General features: G+C 45.3%; 1 protein-coding gene across 4 annotated transcripts in view; it reads left to right on the top strand.

Moving 5' to 3' along the window:
- The window catches only part of LOC147272029 (protein NLRC3-like), an 87,557-nt gene extending 69,326 nt beyond the window's left edge, over positions 1–18,231 (top strand). For 2 of the 4 annotated variants that reach the window (XM_086204786.1, XM_086204794.1), the window contains one exon: positions 17,876–18,229. In XM_086204786.1, the coding sequence (XP_086060912.1) occupies positions 17,876–17,891 (16 nt within the window). In that variant the 3' untranslated portion in view covers positions 17,892–18,229. Of the gene's footprint in view, positions 1–17,875 lie in introns of all 4 variants that reach the window. The other 2 variants (XM_086204542.1, XM_086204625.1) reach the window with 2 other exon arrangements.
- The last annotated feature ends 9,363 nt before the right edge of the window (positions 18,232–27,594 follow it).

The raw sequence follows: 27,594 nt of genomic DNA on the forward strand, positions 1-27,594 counted from the left end.
CGAAACATAATAGGGTCTTCGCCAGGGACTGGCTCAGGCCCTAATAATAATAATAATTAAAGCTGCAAGCAGCGTTGTTAGGGCCTGAGCCCCCGCGCGGCCTACGGCCGCGTCCTTGACACCGGCCCGAATCCAACGGTGTAATCGGCAAATCCCTAGGCCTTGTAGTTTAGGAGATACGAGCCTCAGTGCACTGCACAGTGTGAGTGCAGAGCTGAGACCCGGCCCTTTAAGAGCCCCTCCCTTCTCTGCTCGCTCTCTGCCATCTCTGTCAGAGCTGAGAGCAGAGCTGAGAGCAGAGCTGCCAGCTGGCCCTTTAAGAACCCCTCCCCCGCTGCACTGTGTCTGATCTGTGCTGGAGTGGAGAGAGTGGAGGATTCAGAGAAATATAGTGTGTAAAAGCTGAATAAGTCGGCATACGTTGGTCAAAAGTCACACAAAATACCATATTTTTGTAGGGATTTTTGTCAGGAATACAGTGGTGTGTTTTTAACAGCTGTGGAATGTATGGTGTAGATGTGATAAGCATTTGTTTGAGAGTATGTACCCTGAGAGGACACGCTCTCCCCATAGACTTCCATTGTAAGGCGAAAAGTGTCTCCCCCACTTTGACGGCTCATAAAATCCAAACCGAGCGCGTAGTATATTAGCCTTTAAAGATTTTTGAAGAGCACAGTTGGGAGAGTAATGTGTGAAAGTTTGGAAGCCCTGGCATTTACGGTTTAGGAGGAGATAGATTTTGTTCGGGGCGCAAAATTGTCCAAAATTAGACATTGGTGTCCAAATTGTGGACATCCTGTTACAGTTAGGTCAGGGGTGTGAGTGTATGATTTATCCGTCTTGATGAGACGAGTTCAATGGTGTTTGTCCCATGTCTGTAGGACATTCCTACAGGCTGTGGCGTGGTTTTTTGTGTATGTAGGTGGCGCTATTGAGTAGAGCGCCTCTTTTTTTTTTAATTATCAAATTTTTCGCCGCACCCGATGTGCTTACCAAATTTGGTGAGTTTTCATGCATGTTTAGGGGGTCAAATTTACTTTTGAAGTGGCGAGTGTGACTTCGAAACATAATAGGGTCTTCGCCAGGGACTGGCTCAGGCCCTAATTAAAGCTGCAAGCAGCGTTGTTAGGGCCTGAGCCCCCGCGCGGCCTACGGCCGCGTCCTTGACACCGGCCCCAATCCAACGGTGTAATCGGCAAATCCCTAGGCCTTGTAGTTTAGGAGATACGAGCCTCAGTTCGCTGCACAGTGTGAGAGCAGAGCTGAGAGCCGGCCCTTTAAGAGCCCCTCCCTTCTCTGCTCGCTCTCTGCCATCTGTGTCAGAGTGGAGAGCAGAGGAGGATTTGGCAGTTTAACTGACAAACACAGTCATAACTCTGCATATGTTGGTCAAAAGTTGAAAGTAAAGACATCAGTGCGTAGAGTTTTTTCTCAGGAATTCAATGGTGTGTTTTCTGAAGGTGTGAGTCTTTTAGTTTAGAAGCTACAAGTGTTTGTTTGAGAGTATGTACATGAGGGCAGAGACCCTCCAATTGTGGTTTCCATGACTACAGTAAACAAATCTCTGCCATCTGTGCCTGAGTGGAGAGCAGCTAAAAAGTGTACATTTTTAGTGTGTGAAAAGTAAATAACTCTGCATTTGTTGCTTGAAAGTGGAATATAATTCCATATTTTTGTAGAGATTTTTCTGAGGAATCCAGTGGTGTGTTTTGTTAAGCTGTGAGAGTTTCAGTGTAGACGTGACAAGCATTTGTTCGAGAGTATGTACAATGAGAGGACACGCTCTCCCCATAGACTTCCATTATAACGTGAATTTTTGTCGTAACTTTGACGGCTTATAAAACGGAAACCGAGCGATTCATATAAAATTCTTACTGAACTTTTAATCAGCACAGTCGGGAGAGTAATGTGTGAAAGTTTGGAAGCGATACCATTTATGGTTTAGGAGGAGATAGATTTTGTTCGGAGGGTGCGATGGTGAAAAATTGGACGTTTGTGTCCAAATTGTGGACATCCTGTTGGAGTTAGGTCAGGGGTAAGAGTGTACGAATTTTTCGTCTTGATGAGACGAATCCACCGGTGTTGGTCCCATGTCTGTGGGACGTTCCTCAAGGAAGTTATTGACGTAAACGTGTTTTTGGCTTGCTAGGTGGCGCTGTTGAGTTTTGCGTGAAATTTTTTTTTTAAATATGAAAATTTTTACGAAAACGGACGTGCGTGCAAAAATTCAGCGAATTTCATGCATGTTCAGGGGGTCAAATAAGCGTTTGAAAAGCGGAAAAAAGAAAGAATAATTAAAGCTGCAAGCAGCGTTGTTAGGGCCTGAGCCCCCGCCTAACCGCGGCCGGATCGCCGGCCCGAATCCAACGGTGTAATCGGCAAATCCCTAGGCCTTGTAGTTTAGGAGATACGAGCCTCAGTTCGCTGCACAGTGCGAGTGCAGAGCTGAGAGCCGGCCCTTTAAGAACCCCTCCCTTCTCTGCTCGCTCTCTGCCATCTGTGTCAGAGTGGAGAGCAGAGGAGGATTTGGCAGTTTTACTGTGAAACACAGTCATAACTCTGCATATATGGGTCAAAAGTGTAATGTAAAGACATCAGTTCGTAGAGTTTTTTCTCAGGAATTCAATGGTGTGTTTTCTGAAGGTGTGAGTGTTTTAGTTTAGAAGCTACAAGTGTTTGTTTGAGAGTATGTACATGAGGGCAGAGAAGCTCCAATTGTGGTTTCCATGACTACAGTAAACAAATCTCTGCCATCTCTGGCAGAGCTGAGAGCAGAGCTGAGAGCAGAGCTGAGAGCAGAGCTGCCAGCTGGCCCATTAAGAACCCCTCCCCCGCTGCACTTTCTTTGATCTGTGCTAGAGTGGAGAGAGTGGAGGATTAAGAGAAATGTAGTGTGTAAAAGCTGAATAACTCGGCCTACGTTGGTGGAGAGTAACACAAAATACCATATTTTTGTAGGGATTTTTGTCAGGAATACAGTGATATGTTTTTAAAAGCTGTGCGATGTATGGTATAGACGTGAGAAGCATTTGTTCGAGAGTATGTACCATGAGAGGAGACGGCCTCCCCATTGACTTCCATTGTAAGCGTGAAACATGTCTCCCCCACTTTGAGGGCTTATAAAATCCAAACCGAGCGCGTAGTATATTAGCCTTTAAAGATTTTTGAAGAGCACAGTTGGGAGAGTAATGTGTGAAAGTTTGGAAGCCCTGGCATTTACGGTTTAGGAGGAGATAGATTTTGTTCGGGGAGTAAAAAAAGTCCTGATTTTGACAGTTTTGTCCAATTTGTGGACATTCTGTTGGAGATAGGTGAGGGGTCAGAGTGTAAGAATTGTTCGTCTTGATGAGACGAGTCCAACGGTGTTGGTCCCATGTCTGTGGGAGTTTTGTGTGAGGAGTTATAGCGCGCGAAATTAAAAAAAATTATCTTTTTTTTGTGTGGCTCCCTAGGTGGCGCTATAGACTTTTGTGGCGTTTTTGTTTTTGATTAGTGAATGTTGAGACATACCGAACGATTGTGGCGAAATTCAGCGAATTTCATGCATGTTCAGGGGGTCAAATTAGATTATGTGCGTTATGCGCATTATGCGCATTATGCGCATATAGCGCGCACTCATTGAGAGCAAGAACAGTATAATACCAGGTTTTGAATGGGTGTGTATGTGAAAACTGGCTCCGGGTCGTCTGGCCCAGTTGCCTCATGGGTGTTGGGGGGGCCTGGGACACTGTTTAGTGTGTGTTTTTAGTGTTTTTAGTGCTGCTAATGTGTTGCTCTGCCGAGCAAACATAATAGGGTCTTCGCCAGAAGTACCTTCTGGCTCAGGCCCTAATTAAAGCTGCAAGCAGCGTTGTTAGGGCCTGAGCCCCCGCCTAACCGCGGCCGGATCGCCGGCCCGAATCCAACGGTGTAATCGGCAAATCCCTAGGCCTTGTAGTTTAGGAGATACGAGCCTCAGTGCGCTGCACAGTGTGACTGCAGAGCTGAGAGCCGGCCCTTTAAGAGCCCCTCCCTTCTCTGCTCGCTCTCTGCCATCTCTGTCAGAGCTGAGAGCAGAGGAGGATTTGGCAGTTTTACTGACAAATACAGTCATAACTCAGCATATGTTGGTCAAAAGTTGAATGTAAAGACATCAGTGCGTAGGGTTTTTTGTCAGGAATTCAATGGTGTGTTTTCTGAAGGTGTGAGTGTTTTAGTTTAGAAGCTACAAGTGTTTGTTTGAGAGTATGTACATGAGGGCAGAGAAGCTCCAATTCTGGTTTCCATGACTACAGTAAACAAATCTCTGCCATCTGTGCTAGAGTGGAGAGCAGCTGAGAAATGCACATTTTTAGTGTGTGAAAGTCAAATAACTCTGCATTTGTTGCTTCAAACTGCAATATAATACCATATTTGTGTAGGGATTTTTCTGAGGAATCCATTGGTGTGTTTTGTTAAGCTGTGTGACTTTCAGTGTGGACGTGAGTAGCGTTTGTTCGAGAGTTTGTACCATAATAGGACACGGCCTCCCCATTGGCTTCCATTATAACGTAAAACGTGTCTCCCTGACTTTGACGGCTTATAAAATCCAAACCGAGCGCGTAGTATATAATTCTTACGCAACTTTTAATCAGCACAGTTGGGAGAGTAATGTGTGAAAGTTTCGAAGCGATGCCATTTACGGTTTAGGAGGAGATAGATTTTGTTCGGGGAGTAAAAAAAGTTGGTTTTTGGACAGTTGTGTCCAATTTGTGGACATTCTGTTGTAGATAGGTCAGAGGTCAGAGTGTATGAATTTTTTGTCTTGATGAGACGAGTGCAACGGTGTTGGTCCCGTGTGTGTGGGACATTCGTGCAAGAAGTTATAGCAGTCCAATTTTTTAGAATTGGTTTTTTGCCTCCCTAGGTGGCGCTATAGAGTTATTGCAATTTTTTTTTTTTAAATATCGAATTTTTCGCCAGAACCGACGTGCGTACCAAATTTCAGCGAATTTCATGCATGTTCAGGGGGTCATATTAAGCGTCAAAGTGGCGGGAGAAGAAAGAAAGAATAATTAAAGCTGCAAGCAGCGTTGTTAGGGCCTGAGCCCCCGCCTAACCGCGGCCGGATCACCGGCCCGAATCCAACGGTGTAATCGGCAAATCCCTAGGCCTTGTAGTTTAGGAGATACGAGCCTCAGTTTGCTGCCCAGTGCGAGTGCAGAGTTGAGAGCCGGCCCTTTAAGAGCCCCTCCCTTCTCTGCTCGCTCTCTGCCATCTGTGTCAGAGTGGAGAGCAGAGGATGATTTGGCAGTTTTACTGACAAACACAGTCATAACTCTGCATATGTTGGTCAAAAGTGGAATGTAAAGACATCAGTGCGTAGAGTTTTTTCTCAGGAATTCAATGGTGTGTTTTTTGAAGGTGTGAGTGTTTTAGTTTAGAAGCTACAAGTGTTTGTTTGAGAGTATGTACATGAGGGCAGAGACCCTCCAATTGTGGTTTCCATGACTACAGTAAACAAATCTCTGCCATCTGTGCTTGAGTGGAGAGCAGCTAAAAAATGCACATTTTTAGTGTGTGAAAAGCAAATAACTCTGCATTTGTTGCTTGGAAGTGGAATATAATTCCATATTTTTGTAGAGATTTTTCTGAGGAATCCAGTGGTGTGTTTTGTGAAGCTGTGTGAGTTTCAGTGTAGACGTGACAAGCGTTTGTTCGAGAGTATGTACAATGAGAGGACACGGCCTCCCCATTGACTTCCATTAAAACGTGAATTTTTGTCGCAACTTTGACGGCTTATAAAATCCAAACCGAGCGCGTAGTATATTATTCTTACTGAACTTTTAATCAGCACAGTCGGGAGAGTAATGTGTGAAAGTTTGGAAGCGATACCATTTACAGTTTAGGAGGAGATAGATTTTGTTCGGAGGGTGCGATGGTGAAAAATTGGACGTTTGTGTCCAAATTGTGGACATCTTGTTGGAGTTAGGTCAGGGGTCAGAGTGTACGAATTTTTCGTCTTGATGAGACGAATCCAGCGGTGTTGGTCCCATGTCTGTGGGACATTCCTCGGGGAAGTTATTGACGTAAACGTGTTTTTGGCTTGCTAGGTGGCGCTGTTGAGTTTTGCGTGAAATTTTTTTTTTAAATATAAAATTTTTCGCCAGACCGGACGTGTGTGCAAAATTTCAGCGAATTTCATGCATGTTCAGGGGGTCATATTAAGCGTTAAAGAGGCGGGAGAAGAAAGAAAGAAGAAGAATTAAAGCTGCAAGCAGCGTTGTTAGGGCCTGAGCCCCCGCCTAACCGCGGCCGGATCGCCGGCCCCAATCCAACGGTGCAATCGGCAAATCCCTAGGCCTTGTAGTTTAGGAGATACGAGCCTCAGTTCGCTGCACAGTGCGAGTGCAGAGTTGAGAGCCGGCCCTTTAAGAGCCCCTCCCTTCTCTGCTCGCTCTCTGCCATCTGTGTCAGAGGGGAGAGCAGAGGAGGATTTGGCAGTTTAACTGTGAAACACTGTCATAACTCAGCATATGTTGGTCAAAAGTTGAATGTAAAGACATCAGTGCGTAGAGTTTTTTCTCAGGAATTGAATGGTGTGTTTTCTGAAGGTGTGAGTGTTTTAGTTTAAAAGCTACAAGTGTTTGTTTGAGAGTATGTACATGAGGGCAGAGACCCTCCAATTGTGGTTTCCATGACTACAGTAAACAAATCTCTGCCATCTGTGCTAGAGTGGAGAGCAACCGAAAAGTGTACATTTTTAGTGTGTGAAAAGCAAATAACTCCGCATATGTTGCTTGGAAGTGGGATATAATACCATATTTTTGTAGAGATTTTTCTGAGGAATCGACTGGTATGTTTTGTGAAGCTGTGAGAGTTTTAGTTTAGACGTGAGAAGCATTTGTTCGAGAGTTTGTACCATGAGAGGACACGGCCACCCCATTGACTTCCATTGTAAGCGTGAAACGTGTCTCCCCGACTTTGACGGCTTATAAAATCCAAACCGAGCGCGTAGTATATTAACCTTGAACAACTTTTAATCAGCACAGTTGGGAGAGTAATGTGTGAAAGTCTGGAAGCGGTGCCATTTACGGTTTAGGAGGAGATAGATTTTGTTCGGGGAGGAGCAAAAGTCCTCATTTTGACAGTTTTGTCCAATTTGTGGACATTGTGTTGTAGATAGGTGAGAGGTCAGAGCATATGAAATTTTCGTCTTGATGAGACGAGTGCGACGGTGTTGGTCCCGTGTGTGTGGGACATTCGTGGAAGCAGTTATAATGATTCTATTTTTTTTTTAGTTTTTTTGCTCTGTAGGTGGCGCTATTGAGTTTTTTTGAATTTTTTTTTTAAAATATAAAATTTTTCGCCAGACCGGACGTGTGTGCAAAATTTCAGCGAATTTCATGCATGTTCAGGGGTTCAAATAAAGGATTTACTTGGCGTGGAAGAAAGAAAGAAAAATAATACCAAAAAACTTTACAATTTCAGATAAAATTTTTGCCACCATAGGTTTCAATGGGGGACCTCACCCCCCTGTCCCCCCCCGGACCCCCCTGTGATGTTTTTAGAGGCCTGTGATGTTCCTAAGTGTGTGTTTTTACTGCTTTTAGCGCTGACTTCGTGTCTCTCTGACTTCGAAACATAATAGGGTCTTCGCCCAGAAGTACCTTCTGGCTCAGGCCCTAATAAAACGGAGCAATTTCAGATATAATTTTTGCCACCATTGGTTTCAATGGGGGACCTCACCCCCCGTCCCCCCCCGGACCCTCCTGTGATGTTTTTAGAGGCCTGTGATGTTCCTAAGTGTGTGTTTTTACTGCTTTTAGCGCTGACTTCGTGTCTCTCTGACTTCGAAACATAATAGGGTCTTCGCCCAGAAGTACCTTCTGGCTCAGGCCCTAATTAAAGCTGCAAGCAGCGTTGTTAGGGCCTGAGCCCCCGCCTAACTGCGGCCGGATCGCCGGCCCCAATCCAACGGTGTAATCGGCAAATCCCTAGGCCTTGTAGTTTAGGAGATACGAGCCTCAGTTCGCTGCACAGTGCGAGTGCAGAGTTGAGAGCCGGCCCTTTAAGAGCCCCTCCCTTCTCTGCTCGCTCTCTGCCATCTGTGTCAGAGTGGAGAGCAGAGGAGGATTTGGCAGTTTAACTGTGAAACACAGTCATAACTCAGTATATGTGGGTCAAAAGTTGAAAGTAAAGACATCAGTGCGTAGAGTTTTTTGTCAGGAATTCAATGGTGTGTTTTCTGAAGGTGTGAGTCTTTTAGTTTAGAAGCTACAAGTGTTTGTTTGAGAGTATGTACATGAGGGCAGAGACCCTCCAATTGTGGTTTCCATGACTACAGTAAACAAATCTCTGCCATCTGTGCCTGAGTGGAGAGCAGCTGAAAAGTGTACATTTTTAGTGTGTAAAAAGCAAATAACTCTGCATTTGTTGCTTGGAAGTGGAATATAATACCATATTTTTGTAGAGATTTTTCTCAGGAATTGACTGGTGTGTTTTGTGAAGCTGTGAGAGTTTTAGTTTAGACGTGAGAAGCATTTGTTCGAGAGTTTGTACCATGAGAGGACACGGCCACCCCATTGACTTCCATTGTAAGCGTGAAACGTGTCTCCCCGACTTTGACGGCTTATAAAATCCAAACCGAGCGCGTAGTATATTAGCCTTTAAAGATTTTTGAAGAGCAGTGTTGGGAGAGTAATGTGTGAAAGTCTGGAAGCGATGCCATTTACGGTTTAGGAGGAGATAGATTTTGTTCGGGGAGGAGCAAAAGTCTTCATTTTGACAGTTTTGTCCAATTTGTGGACATTGTGTTGTAGATAGGTGAGAGGTCAGAGTGTATGAATTTTTCGTCTTAATGAGACGATTCCAACGGTGTTGGTCCCATGTCTGTGGGACATTCGTGGAAGCAGTTATAGCGCTCCCAATTTTTTTTTTGTTTTTTTGCTCCCTAGGTGGCGCTATTGAGTTTTGGTGAAATTTTTTTTTTAAATATAAAATTTTTTGCCAGACCGGACGTGCGTGCCAAAATTCAGCGAATTTCATGCATGTTCAGGGGGTGTAATTAAGGGGTTTTTTGGCGGCGGAACCGGAAAGAATAATAATTAAAGCTGCAAGCAGCGTTGTTAGGGCCTGAGCCCCCGCCTAACCGCGGCCGGATCGCCGGCCCCAATCCAACGGTGTAATCGGCAAATCCCTAGGCCTTGTAGTTTAGGAGATACGAGCCTCAGTTCGCTGCACAGTGCGAGTGCAGAGCTGAGAGCCGGCCCTTTAAGAGCCCCTCCCTTCTCTGCTCGCTCTCTGCCATCTCTGTCAGAGTGGAGAGCAGAGGAGGATTTGGCAGTTTTACTGACAAACACAGTCATAACTCAGCATATGTGGGTCAAAAGTGGAATGTAAAGACATCAGTGCGTAGAGTTTTTTGTCAGGAATTCAATGGTGTGCTTTTTGAAGGTGTGAGTGTTTTAGTTTAGAAGCTACAAGTGTTTGTTTGAGAGTATGTACATGAGGGCAGAGACCCTCCAATTGTGGTTTCCATGACTACAGTAAACAAATCTCTGCCATCTGTGCCTGAGTGGAGAGCAGCTGAAAAATCCACATTTTCAGTGTGTGAAAGTCAAATAACTCTGCATATGTTGCTTCAAAGTGCAATGTAACCCCATATTTTTGTAGGGATTTTTCTGAGGAATCCAGTGGTGTGTTTTGTGAAGCTGTGAGAGTTTCAGTGTAGACGTGAGAAGCATTTGTTTGAGAGTATGTACCATGAGAGGACACAGCCTCCCCATTGACTTCCATTGTAACGTAAAACGTGTCTCCCCGACTTTGACGGCTTATAAAATGGGAACCGATTGGATTTTGAAAAAACCTTTAAAGATTTTTGAAGAGCAGTGTTGGGAGAGTCATGTGTGAAAGTCTGGAAGCAATACCATTAACGGCCTAGGAGGAGATAGATTTTGTTCGGGGAGTAAAAAATTCCTTTTTTTGACAGTTTTGTCCAATTTGTGGACATTGTGTTGTAGATAGGTGAGAGGTCAGAGTGTATGAATTTTTCGTCTTAATGAGACGATTCCAACGGTGTTGGTCCCATGTCTGTGGGACATTCGTGCAAGCAGTTATAACGATTCTAATTTTTGTGTACTTTTGTAGCTCTGTAGGTGGCGCTATTGAGTTTTTCCTGATTTTTTTTTTTAAATATCGAATTTTTCGCCGGACCGGACGTGCGTGCAAAATTTCAGCGAATTTCATGCATGTTCAGGGGGGCAAATTAAGCGTTTAAGATGTCGCGGAAGAAAGAAAGAATAATAATAATAATTAAAGCTGCAAGCAGCGTTGTTAGGGCCTGAGCCCCCGCCTAACCGCGGCCGGATCGCCGGCCCCAATCCAACGGTGTAATCGGCAAATCCCTAGGCCTTGTAGTTTAGGAGATACGAGCCTCAGTTCGCTGCACAGTGCGAGTGCAGAGTTGAGAGCCGGCCCTTTAAGAGCCCCTCCCTTCTCTGCTCGCTCTCTGCCATCTGTGTCAGAGTGGAGAGCAGAGGAGGATTTGGCAGTTTAACTGTGAAACACAGTCATAACTCAGCATATGTGGGTCAAAAGTTGAATGTAAAGACATCAGTGCGTAGAGTTTTTTGTCAGGAATTCAATGGTGTGTTTTCTGAAGGTGTGAGTGTTTTAGTTTAGAAGATACAAGTGTTTGTTTGAGAGTATGTACATGAGGGCAGAGACCCTCCAATTGTGGTTTCCATGACTACAGTAAACAAATGTCTGCCATCTGTGCCTGAGTGGAGAGAAGCTTAAAAGTGTACATTTTTAGTGTGTGAAAAGCAAATAACTCTGCATATGTTGCTTGGAAGTGGAATATAATACCATATTTTTGTAGAGATTTTTCTGAGGAATCGACTGGTGTGTTTTGTGAAGCTGTGAGAGTTTTAGTTTAGACGTGAGAAGCATTTGTTCGAGAGTTTGTACCATGAGAGGACACGGCCACCCCATTGACTTCCATTGTAAGCGTGAAACGTGTCTCCCCGACTTTGACGGCTTATAAAATGGGAACCGAGCGCGTAGTATATTAGCCTTTAAAGATTTTTGAAGAGCAGTGTTGGGAGAGTAGTGTGTGAAAGTCTGGAAGCGGTGCCATTTACGGTTTAGGAGGAGATAGATTTTGTTCGGGGAGTAAAAAATTCCTTTTTTTGACAGTTTTGTCCAATTTGTGGACATTGTGTTGTAGATAGGTGAGAGGTCAGAGTGTATGAAATTTTTGTCTTAATGAGACGATTCCAACGGTGTCGGTCCCATGTCTGTGGGACATTCGTGCAAGCAGTTATAGCGCTCCCAATTTTTTGCGAGTTTTTTGGCTCCCTAGGTGGCGCTATTGAGTTTTTGCGAAATTTTTTTTTTAAATATAAAATTTTTCGCCAGACCGAACGTTCGTGCCAAAATTCAGCGAATTTCATATATGTTCAGGGGGTGAAATTAAGGTTTAAACTGCAGCGGAAGAAAGAAAGAAAAATTAAAGCTGCAAGCAGCGTTGTTAGGGCCTGAGCCCCCGCCTAACCGCGGCCGGATCGCCGGCCCCAATCCAACGGTGTCATCGGCAAATCCCTAGGCCTTGTAGTTTAGGAGATACGAGCCTCAGTGCGCTGCACAGCGTGACTGCAGAGCTGAGAGCCGGCCCTTTAAGAGCCCCTCCCTTCTCTGCTCGCTCTCTGCCATCTGTGTCAGAGTGGAGAGCAGAGGAGGATTTTGCAGTTTAACTGTGAAACACAGTCATAACTCAGCATATGTTGGTCAAAAGTGGAATGTAAAGACATCAGTGCGTAGAGTTTTTTCTCAGGAATTCAATGGTGTGTTTTCTGAAGGTGTGAGTCTTTTAGTTTAGAAGCTACAAGTGTTTGTTTGAGAGTATGTACATGAGGGCAGAGACCCTCCAATTGTGGTTTCCATGACTACAGTAAACAAATCTCTGCCATCTGTGCTAGAGTGGAGAACAGCTGAAAAGTGTACATTTTTAGTGTGTGAAAAGCAAATAACTCTGCATATGTTGCTTGGAAGTGGAATATAATACCATATTTTTGTAGAGATTTTTCTGAGGAATCGACTGGTGTGTTTTGTGAAGCTGTGAGAGTTTTAGTTTAGACGTGAGAAGCGTTTGTTCGAGAGTTTGTACCATGAGAGGACACGGCCACCCCATTGACTTCCATTGTAAGCGTGTAACGTGTCTCCCCGACTTTGACGGCTTATAAAATGGGAACCGAGCGCGTAGTATATTAGCCTTTAAAGATTTTTGAAGAGCAGTGTTGGGAGAGTAGTGTGTGAAAGTCTGGAAGCGGTGCCATTTACGGTTTAGGAGGAGATAGATTTTGTTCGGGGAGGAGCAAAAGTCCTCATTTTGACAGTTTTGTCCAATTTGTGGACATTGTGTTGTAGATAGGTGAGAGGTCAGAGCGTATGAATTTTTCGTCTTGATGAGACGAGTGCAACGGTGTTGGTCCCGTGTGTGTGGGACATTCGTGCAAGCAGTTAGAGCGCTCCAAATTTTTTGCGAGTTTTTTGGCTCCCTAGGTGGCACTATTGAGTTTTTGCGAATTTTTTTTTTTAAATATAAAATTTTTTGCCGGACCGGACGTGTGTGCAAAAATTCAGCGAATTTCATGCATGTTCAGGGGGTCAAATTAAGCGTCAAAGTGGCGGGAGAAGAAAGAAAGAATAATAATATTAAAACGTTACAATTTCAGATAAAATTTTTGCCACCATTGGTTTCAATGGGGGACCTCACCCCCCTGTCCCCCCCCGGACCCCCCTGTGATGTTTTTAGAGGCCTGTGATGCTCCTAAGTGTGTTTTTTTACTGCTTTTAGCGCTGACTTCGTGTCTCTCTGACTTCGAAACATAATAGGGTCTTCGCCCAGAAGTACCTTCTGGCTCAGGCCCTAAAAAGAATAATAAAACGCAGCAATTTCAGATATAATTTTTGCCACCATAGGTTTCAATGGGGGACCTCACCCCCCGTCCCCCCCCGGACCCCCCTGTGATGTTTTTAGAGGCCTGTGATGCTCCTAAGTGTGTGTTTTTACTGCTTTTAGCGCTGACTTCGTGTCTCTCTGACTTCGAAACATAATAGGGTCTTCGCCCAGAAGTACCTTCTGGCTCAGGCCCTAATTAAAGCTGCAAGCAGCGTTGTTAGGGCCTGAGCCCCCGCGCGGCCTACGGCCGCGTCCTTGACACCGGCCCCAATCCAACGGTGTAATCGGCAAATCCGTAGGCCTTGTAGTTTAGGAGATACGAGCCTCAGTGCGCTGCACAGTGGGAGTGCAGAGCTGAGAGCCGGCCCTTTAAGAGCCCCTCCCTTCTCTGCTCGCTCTCTGCCATCTCTGTCAGATCTGAGAGCAGAGCTGAGAGCAGAGCTGCCAGCTGGCCCTTTAAGAACCCCTCCCCCGCTACACTGTGTCTGAACTGTGCTAGAGTGGAGAGAGTGGAGGATTAAGAGAAATGTAGTGTGTAAAAGGTGAATAAGTCGGCATACGTTGGTCAAAAGTCACACAAAATACCATATTTTCGTAGGGATTTTTGTCAGGAATACAGTGGTGTGTTTTTAAAAGCTGTGGAATGTATGGTGTAGATGTGAGAAGCATTTGTTTGAGAGTATGTACCCTGAGAGGACACGCTCTCCCCATAGACTTCCATTGTAAGGCGAAAAGTGTCTCCCCCACTTTGACGGCTCATAAAATCCAAACCGAGCGCGTAGTATATTAGCCTTTAAAGATTTTTGAAGAGCACAGTTGGGAGAGTAATGTGTGAAAGTTTGGAAGCCCTGGCATTTACGGTTTAGGAGGAGATAGATTTTGTTCGGGGCGCAAAATTGTCCAAAATTAGACATTCGTGTCCAAATTGTGGACATCCTGTTACAGTTAGGTCAGGGGTGTGAGTGTATGATTTATCCGTCTTGATGAGACGAGTTCAATGGTGTTTGTCCCATGTCTGTAGGACATTCCTACAGTCTGTGGCGTGGTTTTTTGTGTATGTAGGTGGCGCTATTGAGTAGAGCGCCTCTTTTTTTTTTTAATTATCGAATTTTTCGCCGCACCCGATGTGCTTACCAAATTTGGTGAGTTTTCATGCATGTTTAGGGGGTCAAATTAACTTTTGAAGTGGCGAGTGTGACTTCGAAACATAATAGGGTCTTCGCCAGGGACTGGCTCAGGCCCTAATAAGAAGAAGAAGAAAAAAACGCAGCAATTTCAGATATAATTTTTGCCACCATAGGTTTCAATGGGGGACCTCACCCCCCGGTCCCCCCCCGGACCCTCCTGTGATGTTTTTAGAGGCCTGTGATGCTCCTAAGTGTGTGTTTTTACTGCTTTTAGCGCTGACTTCGTGTCTCTCTGACTTCGAAACATAATAGGGTCTTCGCCCAGAAGTACCTTCTGGCTCAGGCCCTAATAAAACGGAGCAATTTCAGATATAATTTTTGCCACCATTGGTTTCAATGGGGGACCTCACCCCCCGTCCCCCCCCGGACCCCCCTGTGATGTTTTTAGAGGCCTGTGATGCTCCTAAGTGTGTATTTTTACTGCTTTTAGCGCTGACTTCGTGTCTCTCTGACTTCGAAACATAATAGGGTCTTCGCCCAGAAGTACCTTCTGGCTCAGGCCCTAATAATAGCCAAAAAAACTTTGCAATTTCAGATAAAATTTTTGCCACCATTGGTTTCAATGGGGGACCTCACCCCCCTGTCCCCCCCCGGACCCTCCTGTGATGTTTTTAGAGGCCTGTGATGCTCCTAAGTGTGTGTTTTTACTGCTTTTAGCGCTGACTTCGTGTCTCTCTGACTTCGAAACATAATAGGGTCTTCGCCCAGAAGTACCTTCTGGCTCAGGCCCTAATTAAAGCTGCAAGCAGCGTTGTTAGGGCCTGAGCCCCCGCCTAACCGCGGCCGGATCGCCGGCCCCAATCCAACGGTGCGATCGGCAAATCCCTAGGCCTTGTAGTTTAGGAGATACGAGCCTCAGTTCGCTGCACAGTGTGAGTGCAGAGTTGAGAGCCGGCCCTTTAAGAGCCCCTCCCTTCTCTGCTCGCTCTCTGCCATCTCTGTCAGAGTGGAGAGCAGAGGAGGATTTGGCAGTTTTACTGTGAAAACCAGTCATAACTCAGCATATGTTGGTCAAAAGTTGAAAGTAAAGACATCAGTGCGTAGAGTTTTTTCTCAGTAATTCAATGGTGTGTTTTCTGAAGGTGTGAGTGTTTTAGTTTAGAAGCTACAAGTGTTTGTTTGAGAGTATGTACATGAGGGCAGAGACCCTCCAATTGTGGTTTCCATGACTACAGTAAACAAATCTCTGCCATCTGTGCTAGAGTGGAGAGCAGCTGAAAAATCCACATTTTCAGTGTGTGAAAGTCAAATAACTCTGCATATGTTGCTTCAAAGTGCAATGTAATCCCATATTTTTGTAGGGATTTTTCTGAGGAATCCAGTGGTGTGTTTTGTGAAGCTGTGAGAGTTTCAGTGTAGACGTGACAAGCGTTTGTTCGAGAGTATGTACCATGAGAGGACACGGCCTCCCCATTGACTTCCATTAAAACGTAAAACGTGTCTCCCCGACTTTGACGGCTTATAAAATCCAAACCGAGCAACTTATATAAATTTTTTTCTCAACTTTTAATCAGCACAGTTGGGAGAGTAATGTGTGAAAGTTTGGAAGCGATGCCATTTACGGTTTAGGAGGAGATAGATTTTGTTCGGGGAGGAGCAAAAGTCCTCATTTTGACAGTTTTGTCCAATTTGTGGACATTCTGTTGCAGATAGGTGAGAGGTCAGAGCGTATGAAATTTTCGCCTTAATGAGACGAGTCCAACGGTCTTGGTCCCATGTCTGTGGGACATTCGTGCAAGCAGTTATAACGATTCTATTTTTGTTTTACTTTTGTAGTTCTGTAGGTGGCGCTATTGAGTTTTTCCAGATTTTTTTTTTTAAAATATCGAATTTTTCGCCGGACCAGACGTGCGTGCCAAATTTCAGCGAATTTCATGCATGTTCAGGGGGTCAAATTAAGCGTTTAAGATGTCGCGGAAGAAAGAAAGAATAATAATTAAAGCTGCAAGCAGCGTTGTTAGGGCCTGAGCCCCCGCCTAACCGCGGCCGGATCGCCGGCCCCAATCCAACGGTGTAATCGGCAAATCCCTAGGCCTTGTAGTTTAGGAGATACGAGCCTCAGTTCGCTGCACAGTGCGAGTGCAGAGCTGAGAGCCGGCCCTTTAAGAGCCCCTCCCTTCTCTGCTGGCTCTCTGCCATCTGTGTCAGAGCTGAGAGCAGAGGAGGATTTGGCAGTTTAACTGTGAAACACAGTCATAACTCAGCATATGTGGGTCAAAAGTGGAATGTAAAGACATCAGTGCGTAGAGTTTTTTCTCAGGAATTCAATGGTGTGTTTTCTGAAGGTGTGAGTGTTTTAGTTTAAAAGCTACAAGTGTTTGTTTGAGAGTATGTACATGAGGGCAGAGACCCTCGAATTGTGGTTTCCATGACTACAGTAAACAAATCTCTGCCATCTGTGCTAGAGTGGAGAGCAACCGAAAAGTGTACATTTTTAGTGTGTGAAAAGCAAATAACTCCGCATATGTTGCTTGGAAGTGGGATATAATACCATATTTTTGTAGAGATTTTTCTGAGGAATCGACTGGTATGTTTTGTGAAGCTGTGAGAGTTTTAGTTTAGACGTGAGAAGCATTTGTTCGAGAGTTTGTACCATGAGAGGACACGGCCACCCCATTGACTTCCATTGTAAGCGTGAAACGTGTCTCCCCGACTTTGACGGCTTACAAAATCCAAACCGAGCGCGTAGTATATTAACCTTGAACAACTTTTAATCAGCACAGTTGGGAGAGTAATGTGTGAAAGTCTGGAAGCGGTGCCATTTACGGTTTAGGAGGAGATAGATTTTGTTCGGGGAGGAGCAAAAGTCCTCATTTTGACAGTTTTGTCCAATTTGTGGACATTGTGTTGTAGATAGGTGAGAGGTCAGAGCATATGAAATTTTCGTCTTGATGAGACGAGTGCGACGGTGTTGGTCCCGTGTGTGTGGGACATTCGTGGAAGCAGTTATAATGATTCTATTTTTTTTTTAGTTTTTTTGCTCTGTAGGTGGCGCTATTGAGTTTTTTTGAATTTTTTTTTTAAAATATAAAATTTTTCGCCAGACCGGACGTGTGTGCAAAATTTCAGCGAATTTCATGCATGTTCAGGGGTTCAAATAAAGGATTTACTTGGCGTGGAAGAAAGAAAGAAAAATAATACCAAAAAACTTTACAATTTCAGATAAAATTTTTGCCACCATAGGTTTCAATGGGGGACCTCACCCCCCTGTCCCCCCCCGGACCCCCCTGTGATGTTTTTAGAGGCCTGTGATGTTCCTAAGTGTGTGTTTTTACTGCTTTTAGCGCTGACTTCGTGTCTCTCTGACTTCGAAACATAATAGGGTCTTCGCCCAGAAGTACCTTCTGGCTCAGGCCCTAATAATTAAAGCTGCAAGCAGCGTTGTTAGGGCCTGAGCCCCCGCCTAACCGCGGCCGGATCGCCGGCCCCAATCCAACGGTGTAATCGGCAAATCCCTAGGCCTTGTAGTTTAGGAGATACGAGCCTCAGTTCGCTGCACAGTGCGAGTGCAGAGTTGAGAGCCGGCCCTTTAAGAGCCCCTCCCTTCTCTGCTCGCTCTCTGCCATCTCTGTCAGAGTGGAGAGCAGAGGAGGATTCTGCCAGTTTTACTGTTAAAAACAGTCATTAACTCTCCATATGTTGGCCAATAGTAATATTTTAGACCATCTTTTTCAGTTGTGACTCCAAGTGCTGAGCTGACAGCATTGATCCGTCTGCCTGTCATCTTCTGTCCTACCTTTGTCTAAGTTTGATGTGCTTCTCCTAGTGAAGGTGTTGAATGACATCATCAATCCCAGGGTGATGGAGAAGTGCTCCTCCATCCATGTTGGTATCAAAGTGGTGAGAGTTGAAGTTGAGGAGGTAGAAGCTCCAGTTGGACCCAAAGTGTGACTGCAGATGTGACAGCTTCATATTGACCCTTGTGTTCATCATTGTCTGTGCTACCTGTTGGCTGTCACTTTACTGTGATTCTTCCAGTTTATTGCTGAATATCATCAAGCATGAATGTGGCAAAATACAGCATTGAAAACAGGACATTTGACTGTGGATTAGAAAGTTCAACATTCATTGTCCATGTACACTGTTATTGTGACAATAAAAGACAGACATCAGCTGTGGTGAACATGGGAATTTATTAACTGATTAATTTGAACAAAAGGTCAATTAGAAACAGTCACTGCATGTGTAACAAAGTGTAAATTATAAATCTGAAGTCAAATAAAAATGCATTTAGAACATACAGTGAACATAATTAATGAAAGTAATTTAGAACTTCAATGAAATTTCTCCCCGTTGGGGTTCAATGAACAAACTATTTACAAGTTTAGTGAAAGAAACCCAACATTCCCACATGAGCAAGCACTTGGCGACGGTGGTGAGGAAAAACTCCCTTTTACAGGAAGAAACCTCAGGCAGAACCAGGCTCAAAGTGGGCGGCCACCTGCCTGGACCGGTTGGGGTTGAGAGGGAGAGGGAGAGAGATGGGGCTGGGGTGGAGAGGGGAGATAGACTTGGGGGTGAGGGGCGGGGGCAGTGGGAGAAGAGGAGATACAGAGAGAGAGAGAGACAAAGAGGGAGGGGGCTGAGAGGAGAGACAACAGGCAAAAATACATACAGAATACATTTATAAAACATTTATAAGAGACCAACAGCAATAATGTGACAGACAGTGACTCACAACAACTATAAATAACAAACAACAACTATAAATATCAACAACAACAACGTGCTGTGACCCATGATTGTCACGCAGCACCAGTGGAACCATGATTCGTGGAGCTAAACTACCAACTCATAGTCACTACAAAACTGCAGTAAGTGCAGTGCGTGACAGTGGAATAAGTTAATAATAAATACATGAATAAATACCTTAAAAACCGTGCATGTCAAGACATGCACAGAATAAATAGCCAAAGTTAAAAAGGTTTAAAAAGCTAAAAAGATTAAAAAGGGCACAGAGAGGTGGAGTGGGACTTTCTATACTAACAAATGCCAACAGTCATGCCAGGCTTCCTATCAACAACAGGTCCGAGTCAACTTGTCCTACCAGCACACACAGAGCCAACTGAGCTGACATGAGGCTAGTATTTGACCTGGGACAGCCATGTAGCTTTGACACTCAGTCATCCTGGTGGTCAGAATCGCCCTGGAAATCCTCCAAGTCATCCAAGCTAAACAAACTGGCGAGGTCATCTAACTCCCCCTGATCATCTGAAACAGAAAACCTACACAGGATCCCTTCGTGATCGCTGAAGTAGGCTGGCCAGACTGCACATTCCACGTCGTACTGTGACGTTTTAACGTAAACGTGGTCAATTAGCGTCCCATTTTCTGTGGTCTCTTGTGTCACGTGTTGGGTGAACCCTTTTTCTTCCATAAATTTACAAATTGATGACCCTTTCAAAATATTCTCATTAAAGTCTCCCATGACTACAACAGTGTTACTTGTTGGAGTTAACCAGTCAAGCAACCTCCCCACATTGCCTTTGAACAGCAAATTTGGATACGCTGGTGGACGGTAAATGACGGCCAGGGAAATGCTCAATTTTTTGTGCAGGCACACCAAGCACTCCAGATTGAAATCGGGTACCTGCAGAATGTCGACGTCCGAATGGGCTAAACTATACAGGCCGACGCCACCGCGTTCTAACTGCTGGAATTTGGAGAATGTGGGGTCAGCGGCGCTGTAACACAGAGACCGAGGACGACTGTGGAAATCGTAGCCAGAGATTTGCACACAGTCCAATGAGGACTGTGCAGTGAGCCATGTTTCTGTGACAGCAATGCAGTTAAGCTGCAAATGCTGCGTGCAGGACACCAAGTCTAGCAGGTGGCGACTTAAACTTTGTACGTTCATCAAATACACCGCGAACTGTGTATTTGATGAAGGCTGCTCAATCAAAAATGGAGGCATGCTAGCCATGGCCTCCTTAATGGTGTCCTTGCAGTAAATGGCCTTTTCTTCAAAGTCCTTGATGATCAGTCCCGACAAGGCCCTAACACGACTGAGAGCTACATACGCCTGCCCAGGTGCAAATACCTTCTTTAAACTGACAACAGCCTGGTCTACAGTCAACCCCTGTACTTTGTGGACTGTACAAGCCCACGCTAGCCTGAGGGGAAACTGCACCCGCACACAACCGCGCTTCCTGGTCTTCTCCCTGTCTGGTTCAATAGCAGTAGAATGCCTGTATTCTACTGCTGCGTGTGGACGCTCTGTCCTCCTCTGTCTGCCAATGTTGTCGTCATCGAACTTGACGTAAATTCTCAGAGGAAATGTGGGGTCGGGGCCAAATTCAATGTAGCTGACAGTGCCACACGCGCCATTGACCAGACCGTCCTGAACGTCGACATTACGACAGAGCATAACTCTGGCGTTTTTGGCCAAACACAATTTAGATTCCAAACACGTGCCCTGCCCCTTGCTAATGATTCCAGGTTCCAATTTGCCGGTTTTGCGGTTCGGCGTAAAGTCTTTAGCGTCAATTTCAACATAATCTGGGCACGTGCGGAACAACTGGTTCAAATTAAATTCTTCCACTTGCACATTTGTGGTGAAAATATGCAAGGCCGAGCTATCTTCCCCTGTCTCTCGCGATTTCAAAATTTGGACGTCGCCGTCTAACATGGGGGTTTTCTTGGAACGCACCCTAAGCCTGTTCAACATCTCAGCAAAGGAGCTGTCCTTCTGTCTGACGACAGTAGTCAGCTCCACCACGCTAAAGTGGCACCACAGGTCCACACCAACCTGACCAGCGTACAGCGGCTTCCCTTTAACGGGAGGCAACTGGTAGAAGTCACCGACGGCTATGACGCTAACATTACCGAATGGGGAAAAGTCACCGGTCTGTTTTAGCTGCCTCAACCTGCCGTGAACGTATGCCAACAGATTGTGATCAACCATGCTAATCTCATCAATGATGACAATTTGGAGGTCTCTAAATGTGGCCCTTAGAGAGTTCAGTTTGTCTTCTCCCAAGGGTGTGTAGGGCAAGCTGGAGTGTGTGCCAATACTCAGCGAGTGATGAATTGTTGCTGCATTTAAAGTGTATGCAGCTATGCCCGTGGAGGCCATTAACAGAACCGAAATGCTATCTGGTTGATGACAAAGTGTTGCCAGCAGTCTCCCGGCCTCGTACTGAATGGCCCTAATTAAGTGACTTTTCCCCGTCCCTGCACCGCCTGTCAAAAACACATGCAGAGGCTCTGGGTTCTTACCCATGGCCTTCTGCAGACACCACTGTCTAACTTTGTTGAAGACAGCCATTTGCGTCTCGTTCAGAGACCTAACTAAGGCCAAGCCGTCACTTCTGGGCAAAATGCTCCTGTTCCTCTCCAAAAACACATCTGTTTTTGGTTTGGCAGCCGCCAAATCGGGAACATTTTGTAAGGCGTCGGCCAAATGCTCATCAGCATTTTCGCCTTGCCGTTGCTCTTTCATCTCCTCTAAACACTCGATGCGTTCCGCTTCCAGCTCAGGACAGAGCTCCCCCCAAACATCCTCATCCACCTGACCTTGCTGAGCAATCTCCTCAGCGTGATCCAACTCAGGACAATCGACCTCAAACCTGGCCCTGTTCTCATCGACGACGCTTTGGACTGACTTCATCGAACCGTCCCTAAACCTAACCTCTCCATCCTTATAGAACTGACTGAACAGATGAAACCCCTCAGGTTTCAGATCTGCGTCAATTCTGTAATGGAGATACATCTGAAGCAGACTCTGATAATGTGCTTCCTCCTGTTTTTCTAAGTCGAAGCGCATGTAGCGCACAACAGCGAACTGAGACCGCGTTCTCCTCAAGATGAAGCCAAGTCCATTCTTCAGTTGAATCATGTTCTTGGGCTTTTCATTATTGCTGAGAAGACGATACTCAGACGCAAACGTAGCCATACACATGTCGTCAAAAACCTGGTCATCTGGCCTGCTCCTATACCTATCTACGATATTTGGCATCCACATATCCTCTGACCTCATGTCACCACAAGCGGCTTTCTGCCTCAACACACTGAGGGGTAAACTCATCCTAACAACATTTGCCCCTGTTGGCACAAAAACAACCTTCCTGGAACACTCCCTCAGATGCATGTTCGTTAGCCTGTACACCGACTCCTGGGCACAAACGTCCCTGTTGTGCAAATACACACTTCCTAATTTTTTCAAAGCCTCTCTAGCAGAGAGATTTGATTGTTTGGATGCTTCTTTTTGTGCGTTGGCCAATAAAAGCCCAATTTCTCTCTCGGCTTTGGTTATATACGAAATGATGTAAATGATTACTGCATAGGCATCGGTGACAAAGCTAATGTCCATGTTAGCATTCCAGCACTTCAACAATTTCTTATTATACTGGTTCACCCAGACGTCCTTTACCCCTCTTTTATAGACTACCCTAGTCTTTGTGTGCAGGCGCTTATAAGCCAGCTCAAAAATGTCCTGATTAATGCCCAGAGTCTGGAACAAGTGGTCCACGCTAGCGTAGGCCACTTCTCCTGCGTCCGCTTTTTTAACAGCCTTCTTCACGGCTTTCAAAATGGCGTGTGCCGTCTCCTTATTAATGGGATTCGTGTCTTGGAAACAATTACAGACCGGCACGCTTGTTGACTGAGGATTCTCTCTTGCCTTCGGATCACAGGTACAGGTTTTAATTTCCGTTTTACAAACAAAAGTTCGTGCCGAAACAACTTTTGGGAAATGGAAGCGACACGTTCCGTGTTTCAGACAGGATTTGGTGTGTCGCCTGGAGTGGGCTTGAACCGATGCCACGATAGCCGATAACGTGTCATCGTCAGGGTTTAAGTCGCAGGTGACATATTGGTCAATAAATGCCACCACTTCCTCATCTGTGTTCTTATCAATTTGGGGAGCCCCCTCAATCCAAAACAGACAGTGGACATGAGGGGAGCCGCGCTGCTGAAATTCTACCCTATAAAAGTAATCTGTGATTTTGCCAATCGGTTGTGAAGGAGACTTGAGAACCTCATTCAAAAAGCAATGCCACCTGTAATCAAACATCCTCGCGGCTGTCACGGGGTTCCTACGCAACAGCTCGCACCTGTCTGCCCACTCCAAATCCTCTACCGTCTGCGTTCTGCCCTCCTGCTTCAGGATACTGGTCAGGAGATTCTGCCAGCGCAGATCAGCAGACGAAAACGAACAGAACCACGTCGGAATCCCCAACTGACGGACGCATGCTAACAGGTCCTTCTGAACCGACTGCCAAAAGGCAGGCGTTCCTCGAATGGGCTTCAGAAATCTGAAGCCCTCGTCGACCTGCAACATCTGCTTCAAAGTGTCCTCGTTCATCAGCATCGCTGCACTAACCTTCTGGGACTTGTGACCTGCCCTACCCTTACGCCCTGCCACGGAAACTTTAGAGGACACTTGCTCAGCCTCAGACATGTACTGACTGAAGAAAATGTACTCAACGTTGCCGGAATAGCGGCCATCCGCATGCATAATCCGGTTGTTGAAGTACCGCGTCAGAGTCAACGCTTGCGAGCGCCCGTCGTGAAATGTTTTCCTACCCAGAGGAAACAAGACGGGGAAACACTTGGCCTCGTTCGTGTGGTCAGAAAGCAGCCTAACTGGACTATTCCCTTCCGCAGGCGCCACGTTGATTATGTCCTCGAAATACTGGTCTAATGCTTCCTGACCAATATCAACAGGCATAAGACAAGTGTCCTGAAACATGCAGTGCTGCTGTCTGTCATGCAACAGTTCATCTTGAATTATTTCTGTTGAATCATCTATCACGTCGTCTTGACCACCTGACGGAGCTGTCACCGCACCCTCTGAAACGACCTGCTTCTGCTCACAAGACTCTGCCCCATCTACGACAGCTCCGTCCTCACCGTCAGACTGAACCTCCTCAGTCTCGCCATCGTCCTGGCGACAAAAGTCATTGACCCAATCCTCATTGAAGTCAATGTCCTTGTAGAAAGGATTATTCCTTTTTAAAAAGTGCAGCGCCTGTCTTACTCGTGTACTATCGACAAACTGATATCGATAATGTCCCTTGTAGGTCAACTTGCGTTTAAGTTTGACCTGCATCATGGACCCTTCCACGCTAGTCCTAGGCAACACATTGGTTGTCTGCACGACATTAGCCGGAACGCATGTTACCGGCCCATGTACTCCGTTCTGCCCCCCTTTGGGCAATGCCAACAATTTCATGAACGGAATATGCAGCGCAATCAAGTGTTGCTCCAAGCTATTCAAGCATCCCAGTTCCGGCGGAATGGGATCCGGTGTCAGGTTGTTGACCCAACACTCAGCTGGAATCTGCCCTTTGGAAATCTTACTGTGACACGTATGGCAGATCCAAAGTTCCCCTCTACAAGCTGCCAACCCACAAGGCACAACACAATCACTACCACACCTATGCAAATACGTGTCACTAATGCATCGGTTAGCAACCGCAACTCTAGCAGAATTTCCAGCATACATTTCATAGCTACAACCTAGCACCTGAGTTCTGAACAACAACCGATGACAGACACAACAGATGAACTCAGGGCCGTCTCTAACCTTATCCAAGAATTGTTCCATGACAAAGTTGAAGTCTTGATACTTCTCAGCTCTTTTTGTCCTATGTAATTTAACAGTGGCAATAACTTTTCTCTTAAATTCGGAACTGCCATGATACTTTTTTGTTATAACTGTCTTCTGTTTGGATATAATTTTTTGTTGATGCTTGATGTCGTCTCTATATTTGACAACACTTCTGGCTTTAACGCTCTGCCTATGCTTGATGTCGTCTCTATATTTGACAAGACTTCTGAATTTAACGTCCTGCCTATGCTTGATGTCGTCTCTATATTTGACAAGACTTCTGGCTTTAACGCTCTGCCTATGCTTGATGTCATCTCGATATTTGACAAGACTTCTGGCTTTAACGCTCTGCCTATGCTTGATGTCATCTCTATATTTGACAACACTTCTGGCTTTAACATTCTGTCTATGTTTGGTGTTATGTCTATATTTAACAGCGCTTCTGGATTTTACATTTTGTCTATGTTGGAGATTGTCTCTATATTTTTCTATACTCTTGGCTATCACACTGAGTCTGTGCTGGATGTTTTGTTGATATTTGACTATACTTACAGCTTTACTTCTAGTCTTAACCTTTTCTCTATGCTGGGGATTCTGTTGGTAATTGAGTCTACTCTTTAATTTAACACTCTGTTTATATGCTAAATGCGTGTGATATTTATTGAGCTTTTGTAGTTTTTTCCTCTCTCTGTAGAGAGCATTTTGCCAATACATGTTTTTGTAAGTCAAAAGATGTTTCTCCCTAGTCAATTTATTCAATTTGTCCTGTTTTTTTTTTTTTTGTTTCAAATATTCAGACCTCCCAGCGTCGACAGTAACTTTGGACTCAGTATTCACTTGCAGAAACTGATCAGTATCAAGACCTTTGTCAGAAACAACGGAAGGGAAATGACATCCTACATGTTCCGTGTCACAGTCAGTAGGAACTTGCAACTTTGTCCTCAAGGTGTAAGTTGGCACATCCACAAGTTTACAACAACCATAACATGTCTGTTGTCCAGGCTTAGACACACAGACCACATTCTCAAAATGCCTGTCCAGGATGTTCTCCACATAAATGCATTGTGGAGAGAAAAGGTCACCAGCACTTCTATACTTAATCCAACGTCCATCCAGAAACGTACAAACACTAACTCCTAACAAATCTGCTGTGACCTGTATTTCCACCTCTGTGGCCCAAGTGTTAACATATTTCATCCTGGACTGCTGGAGGTACTGTGACACAGACGAATATTGTCTTCTCAGAAGAGAGACATATTTCTGAGCATTTCTCTCCAGCTCCTTACAAACAGCTGATCTAATCTTGCGATGGTGCTTCTGAGAGCCACTCACTGCCTGAGAGATGGCTCTGAAGAAGCAGTTCCCATCAGCAACGATCCTCTCATTCTTACATGGAGGACCGATCAATCCAACTTCTGTGGAGAGTTGAGGATTGAACTTGTCAAAGTAAATGTTTAACTTCTGACATAAAACCTGACAATTATGTACACCGAGAGGACAAAACAGCAGCGTGTCATTAGTGACAGCGCTAATTTCTACATCTGTGCTAAGCATACAGTCTTCAAGCGTCTTTAATTTCTTTGACACATGGGTGCCAGGAGAAATTGAACGCTTTGTGCCATGAGTACCATGTGGTTCTTTGTGTAACGCAGCACTGACATTACAAGATGGAGTCTGTTCAGCAATGTTAGACATGGCCACACTAGTAGGTAGAGTAACAACACCGTTGGATATGTTGCAGTCATCATGTACTTTCTTAATAATAGTAGACTGTCTAGCTTTACTGGACTCAATCATACAGCTCTCTCCAGATGGAACTGCATTTACATCTGAACACACAACAACACCACAGAGTTCGAAAAGTTTCTGGTTTGTACTGAGACTCTCAGCCAAACAGCAGATGTAGTGGTGCAGGTCATCAAAACATGCAAAATGCAGAACCACACTGGTACCACGGCAATGTGACAAGCCACTATAATTACGTGAGTGACTGTCGATAACAGCAAACTGTCCATCCTGATGTATGATGGAAGTGGTGTTGCCACACAGTGTCATAAGACATGTGTTGTACTCACTGAAGATCCTGGCCAGTCCATCACGCAGACTGATAAAGACACCAAAGTCCACCAGCTCCCCTTCAGTCACACCAACTTCCCCCAACAGTACATCCCCAAAATGGAAACTGCATATCTGTCCATCAACTTCCAAGTGCTGTGGAAGGTCAGGAACAGATAGCAGATTTGAGGGATGTGTGAAAGAGCCACTGTCACGCAGGAAGGTGTATAACTGATCTCCTTCAATTAAGACACGATCTACGTCACACCTTTTCCAGGAGAACACACTGCTTAAAGTGTGTTTGGCTAAGCTGACCAAAGCAATAGCCATACACTGCAGTCCTCCATACTTAAACTGCTCATGTCCCTGGTGAAATGAGCCCCTCAGAACTTTAACTACCTTAATCCCTCTACTATTAGGAGCCACCACTGCCACATCATTGCTGTTGGAATCTACCAGAGCTGCTTTAAAATCAGGAAAAGTGAAAAGATCCGACTTAGCTTTGCTGGGCGTGTGTGTCATCTGGGTCGGCTCCTGGACAGTCGGTTCCGTCAGCAAGGCCGGGCAAGCTGCGGCAACCTCCCTCCTCGGACCCTCTGGCACCACGGCAGCAGTCAGTGGCACCGCAGACTCCTCCTCGCACGCCTTGGCTGCCGCCTCCCCCTAATCAAATATGAAAAGAGAAAGTTAAATGTAAATGAAGTAGAAGAGGAAATTTTGGTGACTTGAATGAACCAGAAGAAGTAAAATGTGTGTAATTAAAGCAAGGCGAACCTGCTGCGCTGCTGGACGGGGCTTGGAGGCGGACACATTCAGACGGGCAGGTGGTGTTGCCAGCACCTAAATGAAGAGAAGGAGAGTAAGTACAAAAGGAATGC

Source organism: Aulostomus chinensis, chromosome 1 (assembly GCF_037954235.1).
Source record: "Aulostomus chinensis isolate RoL2024-O1b breed Wild chromosome 1, RoL_Achi_v1.0, whole genome shotgun sequence".
Lineage (NCBI taxonomy): Eukaryota > Metazoa > Chordata > Actinopteri > Syngnathiformes > Aulostomidae > Aulostomus > Aulostomus chinensis.